This window comes from Prunus avium, chromosome 4 (assembly GCF_965620075.1).
Source record: "Prunus avium chromosome 4, drPruAviu1.hap1.1, whole genome shotgun sequence".
In the NCBI taxonomy this organism is placed as follows: domain Eukaryota; kingdom Viridiplantae; phylum Streptophyta; class Magnoliopsida; order Rosales; family Rosaceae; genus Prunus; species Prunus avium.
The window spans coordinates 37,057,255-37,065,842 of NC_142287.1; the positions used below are offsets into that span (position 1 = coordinate 37,057,255).

The window sequence follows — 8,588 nt, forward strand, 5'->3', positions numbered from 1 at the left end:
ATACTTTGAATTTGGAGCTCATAAACTTGGCTTTAGAAACAAAGCCCATGGACTAAAGAATTCGTGTAAACAGTGTTGGGGAAGAATTCCTTGGATTTTTTGACATGGTACCAGGTATATGGTTCGGCTCTTGGGGCACTAGATTGTTAGAGATTGATCACGTGCAAAACACGATAAAGCTTTTAACTGAATGACGTTGGAATTCCCGGTCAAATGAAATGAATTGATTGGTTGAGAGCCGGGAAAATCAAGGGATAGGAAAGAATCATATGTTTACGCTCAAACTTAACACGTGTACATAACTTGGTCAGCAAGAATATTAATTACCATATTTACTGAATTCTCACCGAAATTTCCGACATTTTTTCCTTTAAAAAAAATAAAAATAAAGATTTTATGTAAATAGTTATATAAGTTACAAGCGTAAACGGCGTCGCTTTGGTGACTCGGACGGACCCAGAGAGAGTTTGCCCGCAACACGCCGAATCAAGAAGAGATATAGATAGAGAAGACCACAAGTCTGGATTTCGTGTTCGAATCGGAAAGGAACCTCCAACAAGTCTCTTCCCCGATACTAAACCCTTAATTTATACGTTGTGTATATATAAATATACCATTCTTTGCCTCCAATAATTCTGTCCTTCTCTGTTTGATTTTGACCCTCTCTCTTCTTTTCGCAGTCCTCAACCAATCAATTCATCAATCCCCAAAACCATAATCGATTCCCCTTTCGTGTTTGGTATGTTTTTTTCTTTCGTGCAAAACATAATTCTACATCGTTTTCTTGTCATACTTGTATTTGCTCTTGTTATACAATTTTTGGGTAAGAGGGACTTTTTGTGCGGTTGTGATGTTTCGTTGTTTGAAATTTGCAGAGAACAATCGCAGTGGGAGTTTCGCCATGGACAAAAACTCGTTCAAGCTTGACCATTCTCTAGGTTTGTTTTTTAGCTTTTGGTTAATTATATTATTTGTGCAATACACATATCCCTATTTTGGTTTCTTTTAGTATTTGGTGGTAGTCTTTGATGTCTACTTCATGAACCTGAATAATGGAGGCTGTTTTGCGGATAAAGTTTGCTTTTTTTCCTTTTGTCTTTTGATAAACAAAAGTTCGGCTTTTTATCCATTGCTTGTGTTTGGTATTATTTAAATTTTGGTATTATCTATTGCTTGTGTTTTATCCATTGCTTGTTTGATAGATGGAATTAAGTCGTGAGATTCTAAATAGTCCAACTTTTTTTTGCTAAAGGCTGAATTTTTTGTTTTTCTTCTTTGTGAAAAGATTGTCTGTTTAATTTTTTGAATAATTAGGGTTGTTTGATAACCATTTCAATTTTAGTTTTTAGATCTCATTTTTTGTGCTAGATTATAGAGGAAATTGATGGAGAATGAAAGTGAGAATGAGAGTGAAATGAGATTGAGAGGGAAGATGAGAGAGGGGAGGATGGGATGGATAAGTAACAAAAGTGAAAACAAAAACTAAAAACTGAAATCTATTTGAAATTTTTTTCACTTTTTTTACTACTCCCTCCCCTCCCCTTTCATCCTCTCTCTCAATCTCATCCTCACTCTTCATTCTCACTCTCATTTTTCTATATACTATAACACACAAAATTAAAAATTAAAACTAAAAACTAAAATTGAAATGGTTATCAAACTGGCCCTTAGTTTTTTGTTGTCTTTTTTCAAACTTTTGTTTTTCTTATGTTTCTGCTCTGATGGTTTGGACTAAACTATTTCAGAAAGGAGACAAGCAGAAGCTGGTCGTATCAGGGAGAAGTATCCTGACAGAATACCGGTAAGAATTTTACTGGATCAAATATGTTTACCTCCTATGCATTCAGGGGATGCTCTGTTCTAATTTGAGTCTCCATGCAGGTGATTGTGGAGAAGGCTGCAAGGAGCAACATTCCTGACATTGACAAGAAAAAGTTAGTTGCCAATTCCCTTCTGCCTTAATTCTCTTCATATCTATGTTTCTTATATATCCTCTGTATTAGTACATTTTATGTTTGTATAGTGTAAGTTGTTCATTTTGAAGTGCACATGCGATGTGGTGGTTGTAGTCATGTCTATCTGATTTAGAATTATAACTTTTACTAAAAAGATTTGTGTTGAAGAGCGGTTTGGTTGGCATCTTAAATGAAGTTCTAGGAGTGGATAGGAATGGTCCTGATCATTGTTTTTGCATGAATTGGTTACCTAAGTAACTAAGTCTTCCTACCAAATATCTTTCAGTGTATAATAACATTTGCATACCTGATTGAAAATGTACTTATTAATAGAAAGGAAAACTCCAAGTTCATTGTGTTCATATAGCTCCTCTAAGATCAAGGGGTTCTTAACCGTGTGCTGCTATTTTGTTATTCTCTGCAGATACCTTGTCCCGGCTGATCTGAGTGTTGGACAGTTCGTTTATGTTGTACGGAAGAGGATCAAGCTTGAGGCAGAAAAGGCTATATTCGTCTTTGTCAAGAACACTCTCCCTCCAACTGGTCAGTTGCAATTCATTTGTTTTTAGTCATAAGATCTTGTTCCAAAGTTGTGGTCTTAATATTTCTTCCTATGTTACAGCTGCCGTGATGTCTACCATTTATGAGGAAAACAAGGATGAAGATGGATTTCTTTACTTGACCTACAGCGGAGAGAATGTCTTTGGTTCCTTTTAAAGCAAGACTGTAAATAGAATTTAGCAAATGTAAATTATTGGCATTAACATGATGATGGAACTAATTATTATTTTATTTTATTGAATTTCTAGGGATTATAATGCATGGGTTTTAACTAATTTGATAAATTTCCAGTTATGTTTGTTTCTAATGGTCGTTACTTAGGATTGAGATTGTTTTGGATGAATTAGGCATGAAATAAAGTTGCTTGAAACAATGTCCAAAAAAGTTGCCTGAAAAAAGAAAAAGAAATCAGAGACCCGTCCTGGCCTTCAATCAATGGCATACAATAAACAATTGACAACAAACAATTGACTTCCAGATATATGATGGCTCTGGATACAATCTATTAAGGTTGACAATTTAGTTTACTGGTTTAGACGGCTTTTTTTTCTGGCACTGATTTTTGATCCATTTGATACCATTGGATGTCCCATTTTTTATCTTTTCTGCGCCAGCCATTGCAGCCACCTTGGCTTTGCCTAATCCAGACTTGGTATCTGCCTTCTTGTTGTTGCTGCTGTTTTCTGTGGCTTTGGTGTTGTCTCCATCCTCCAGGGCACCGATGCCACCGGCACCCCATTGGTCGGCCCACCCTGGTGCTTCTGTTGCCATTCTCTCAAAGTCTTCAACCACCCTGTGTTCCATAAACATGTATAATAATTTAAGGGGGATACAAATTTACCATCACCAACCATCCAAAATGAAAAATGAAATCCATATATCTAAAGTTGAAGTCATAGCAACTCAAAGGGAGATCTAAAGTGTTTATATAATTTCAACCAATATGAAATGTTAGTGTAGAAAACTCTTTACAGACGAAGGCAAACCACATTCAAAAGATGCAGAGACATCTATCTGGTTTTCACATTTTCTTTGATTACCAGTGGAAGATGGATCTGAACTCATGGAATCTAAGATTTTATAGGAAGCTTTTGTATCAAATCAAGAAGATTTGCAGGCAAACCATAACTCACCACATCATCCTCTATGAATGCAAAGAAATAGACTTCAACAACAACAATTAACATACCAAGGCTATGCTGGTAGCAAACAAACAGAGGATTTAAACCCTTCAAACAGCAAATCAAGATAGCCATTATTTCAGAGAGAGAGAGAGAGAGAGAGAGAGAGAGAGGGTACCAGGTTGTAGATAGCGTGTAGATTGGTGGAGTTAACCAAAAACACTAGCGAGTTGCAGTTGTATTTAGAGACCTTTGAAGCTGCTCAATAAAAGAAACAAGGGACCACATGGGATGGGTGGGCTGTCTGTCACCTCAATATATACACCTTTTTTAAAGGACTTGCCAACTCACTGGTTGGTTTCCATCCAGTGAAGCAAAGCATCGTTTGGCATTTTCCCTTCATTGTGCTATCAACAATCATCACCACCATTACCATTCTAGACTCCTAGACGTGCAGAGGTGTAGGCAGAGAGGCAGAGCATCTTTTTCCTTAACGAACAAGGCATCTCAGTTCTCAACTCAAGACGCATCATCTCATCCCAATAAGCTCCATAGCATAGCACTTCGGGGCACATAGACATCTCAAATGAGCCCCGTAGTACTTTGGGGCACGCAAATACCCCAAACGAGGGGTATTTGCTTTTCTGAGTTTAGCTGGTCAACCAAATGTGCAAATGCTCAATAATTGACTGCTTCAGGTGTAGGATAATGAATTCAAGATGAGCAAGTCATTTCTATATCTAATGTGAATTCTTATATCCAACATAACTAATTTGTTTTACCCTTTGGTCGCTGCATTGCCTTCACATCAGCCAAGCATTCAAGACCATAGATTTGGCCCATTTGGGTATTATTATGAGTGAACAAGAATCTTTTGTACTTTGTTTGTATGTCATCACTCCCTTGGCTCCAAGCCTGTCACGGAACTTTCAAAGACAATCGGCAAACCAGTTCTGTCAGGAGACTTGTGTTGTGTTTTGGAGTTGGGCACACAATTGATTAAAAAATGAATACTTAGCAAAGAGAAAAACATGATCAGGTGACTAATTGCTCCAAATAAAACAAAACTATGGGATCAACAATTTTACTAAATCAATACAAAATTAATTGGTCTCAAAATCCGTTGGAAAAACATGTTGCTTGATTGTAGCTTCACTTCTGAAGAGAGAGAGAGAAATGAGTGAGGGGAGCCCAACCTTGATGGACAAATTGTCTTGGGCTTTGACATTGGAGTGCAGATAAATTGTTGATCAGTTGGAGGGAGCTCATCCAACTCTGTGAGAACCACCGGCATTACCATAAGGTGAGCTTAGTTGTCCGAAAGTCAATTACCGACAAGAATATCATTTTATATCAAATCAAATATAATAGTTTGGTTTCCTCTTAGTCCTCTTACTCTCTTTCAAGTAAAATTTCCATGAAACATGTGAAGAAAGATGAAGGAGTATGAAACACGGAAAAGGCAAGTTTTTCTCCTCTCTTTCCTCTCCTAACCGTTAAGACCGGGAACACGCCATGGCGAAAAAGCAAACACATTGGAAAGAACGCAGAGATTTCGAATGCAATTTGAGTTGTGTGACAAATGAAATTTAGGCCCAACCTAAGAAAATAAATCTAGAGACCAAAACCAAAAGAGAGAGTACAAATTACAATGTAGTACAAATTTCGTGTTGGAAACTTGAAATGTTTTAAGTTTTGCTCTTTATCTTTAGGGTTCTTTATGACTAATGGTCTTCAAAGGAAAGTAAACGAGTGCTGTCGAGAGAGAGAGAGAGAGAGTACTTTAGCCACCATAACTGTTCTAGTTTGGGGACAAATGATTTGAAGACTGAGCAAACGGCAAACAGGTGACATCACTGGCATGAGTAATTAGTCCCACAGAAGACAACACAAAATTGGGGATTAACAACTTTACTAAATCAGTCTACATCATTGGATTGGAGCCCAAACCCAAAAATCTTGTTGCGGCCCGCAACTCTATTAAGTTAATTAACCAAACTCCATTTAGAAAATGACTGAAGATTAGATGGCCATATCTACAATCATCTTATATATGCAACTTTCAGAAAAACAAAAAAGCACACGAATGACGTAACTCCTCATCAATCAAAATCTATCTATCTATCTATCTACTAATTTCCATAAATTTCTTGGTGTCAAATTCAATTGGGAAGATTACACAAGTCACTTGGATCTCCTGATGGACTTGGATTTCCTCATCTTGCGAGACTTGTCCTCGATACTTGTCCACGTATAGCCACTAGGAATGGAAAAAGGGTCGGACGAGTCTTGCACCGCTGGTGGAGCACCGCGTTGAGCTTGGTGGTTCTGCTTGCTCCCCGACCCTGACTGGCTACTGCTCCGCCTCAGCCACGACGTCGACGTAGACGACAAGGATGATGGTTTCTGTGACTTGTACTTGTGCTCCTCCTCCTCCTCCTCCTCCTGCTGTAGATGTTGGTGCTGGCCTCGTCCTTCATGGATAAACTGTCTGGGGCTTGACATTGGAGTGAAGAACTGCTCTGTTGGCGGGAGCTCGACGAACTTTGTGAATGTTATCACCACTCTCACTGTGGGGACAACCGGTATTGCCACCTGTCCGACACCAAACAAAAACCATAAGCTAAGCTAGGTTTGTCCATATACTCAAGTAACACATGAATTTTAAATCTAATAGTCTGCTTTGGTCTCCTACACAAATCCACACAATCGGCAGTTAACCGTTAAGACCGGGAACATGCCACGTCAGCTCTCCATGGGTTCTGTTGACGTGGCGGAGTCAAGGGTCAAAGAAACTGTATTATTATTAGAGTTTCTTTTGTTTGGTCATTTGCCTGAAAATGGTGGGTGGTCAGCAAAATAATTGGGCCCACAACCAATGCCTGCCTGTAAAGATTGGGATTCTCGGGATGGTCCGGGTCTCACTTTTACCACCACCGTCGGATGACGAACCCGACAATCGTAAGCATTACAAGTCAGATCACCGACCGTGGAGGCCCCCAAAAAAAGCTCCAAAACGTATGATATATCATCCAATGGTGTGATGAGAAAACGATGAAGCTCTCACTTGTGGGATCCACTAAAGGCGTGAGACTGACTGTATGAGTGAGGCCACAGTTTCTCAATTGTCACAAAAGCTCAAGTCAGCTCTCGTTGCTTAAACAGCTTAAGGCTCTCTCATCAACCATAAAAAGCACCAAAAAAGCAAAGCAAAGTACAGACAAAAATAGAAGACCCATGACCCCACACAGGCAATTAAACCCCACCCAATCAAGACTGAGCCCCAATTAGTTCGAAATGTCCAATTTGTCCTTACCTTCACCGGAAAAGATCCTGGCGGGAACTTGGTGGTCAGCAACTCCCTCATCCTCCTCACTGCCTTCACTTTGTTCGCCAGAATGTCGAGTAACGGCAATAGCTCCTCCGTCTTCAGCGGAAACTGCTCCGTTAACCATACAGACGGCCTCAAGCTCCTCACGTACTCTTTCTCTTTAGTCTGCACCGGCGCCGCAGCCATAGGCCTCATTGGCGGAGCTGCCGCCATGGACCTCCTCGGAGGAGCTGCCGCCATGGACCTTCTCGGCGGCGCCGCCATTGACCTCCTTGGCGGCGCCGCCGCGGCCATTGACGATACGTCCACGCTTTTTCTTCCCAATGCCGCGAACTCCCTGTCTTCCCTCACAAAACTACTGTGCCTCCGACCGTCCGGAATTCCAAAGCTTGGATTCTCCGCCACTAAAAACCCATCGTCGTCTTCGTCTAGCTCAAGAGGAAGCACCTGCTCGCTCCCTGCCACGTCAGCATCTCCATTGGCGACTTTTCTCGAGCGGAAGCTGAACAACACGTTGTGAATTTCAAAAACTCTAGCTTTCCACTCTCCGACGCTCTCCGTCTTCTCCTGCCTTCTCCAATTGGTCCTTCCAACGAGCTCGGCTTTGGTCACGTCCATGCCGGGCCGATACACGCTCGTTTGGGAGCAGAAACCGGCAATATCGGACTCGCTCATCGGAGACCCTGCGTTCTCGAACGCGTCGAAGATTTTCCGATCGTCGCGATTCAAGACGAGTAACGATCCCGAGGGAACATCGTGGCTTTGATCGCCGTCGCCGAGGAAAAGGAAGCTCTGATCGGCGCGCTGGATCTTCAGGCCGTCGAAGCCGGCCAACGACGTGTCGGCTCGCAAGTTCCCGTCGCGCTTCCAGATCTTGTACGTATCGGAAGGAGCGATCTTACCGACGAAGGGAATGACGGAGCTTTCGAAGTGGAACGAGATCTCCATGTAAAAGTCTCGCATTCTGCGGAGCACGGCAATGACACGTGGAAGGCGGCGGCGCCACTTGGCCCAAGCGGAGCGATGATGGAGCCGGAGGAGAATTAGAGCTATGTCGGAGCTCCGGCGACACAAGGCTTCCTGCAGGGGGTTCCAGCCGGCGGAGTTCTGGAGGGACACGTCAGCGCCAGCGGAGGCTAGTATTTTGGCGGAGACGGCGTCGTTTAGTCGGACAGCGAGGTGGAGGGGCGTTTCTCTGTAGGGGACGTCTCGGCGGTCGAGTACGGCTGAGATCTGGTCGGCGGTTCGTTCATGAGAGAGCGAGTCGGACTCAGTATGGATCTGAGTGGGATCAGCGAGTCGGGGAAGGGCGGCGACGATTCGGGAGAGAGTGGTGTGGTCTGCTAAAACGACGGCGTAGTGGACCGGGCTGTGGGAATAGTCGTCGGGTTTGAGGGGCGGACACGAAGTGGTAGAAGGGGCCGACGATTTGGACATGGTTTGCGTTGGGTGCCTCCGTTACTGCGTAAGGAGGAGAGTAGAGTTTTGAGTGTGTGTTTAATTGGATAAGCAAAGGGAAATGGAATGTTATGGGAGAACGAGAAGAGGAGGGTGGAGTGGCAGTTTCGTCATTTGGGTTTCGAAAACCGTACTGCTCAACGGCACGGCTTTTGTTGATTC

At 42.3% G+C, this 8,588-nt stretch overlaps 2 protein-coding genes across 2 annotated transcripts; one reads left to right on the top strand and one right to left on the bottom strand.

Moving 5' to 3' along the window:
• Positions 1–514: 514 nt before the first annotated feature.
• Positions 515–2,777, top strand: LOC110763129 (autophagy-related protein 8C). Its single transcript, XM_021965888.2, has 6 exons — positions 515–739; positions 876–938; positions 1,746–1,801; positions 1,882–1,934; positions 2,380–2,498; positions 2,578–2,777. The coding sequence occupies exons 2-6, from the start codon at positions 902–904 to the stop codon at positions 2,670–2,672; spliced, it is 360 nt and encodes a 119-aa protein (XP_021821580.1). The 5' UTR covers positions 515–739; positions 876–901; the 3' UTR covers positions 2,673–2,777.
• A 2,797-nt stretch (positions 2,778–5,574) lies between these two features.
• On the bottom strand, positions 5,575–8,582 carry LOC110763115 (ankyrin repeat family protein). The gene is made up of 2 exons (XM_021965870.2): positions 6,954–8,582; positions 5,575–6,232 (listed from the first exon to the last, which is right to left on the bottom strand). Exons 1-2 carry the CDS (start codon positions 8,403–8,405, stop codon positions 5,822–5,824), a joined length of 1,863 nt encoding a protein of 620 aa, XP_021821562.2. The 5' UTR covers positions 8,406–8,582; the 3' UTR covers positions 5,575–5,821.
• Positions 8,583–8,588: the final 6 nt, after the last annotated feature.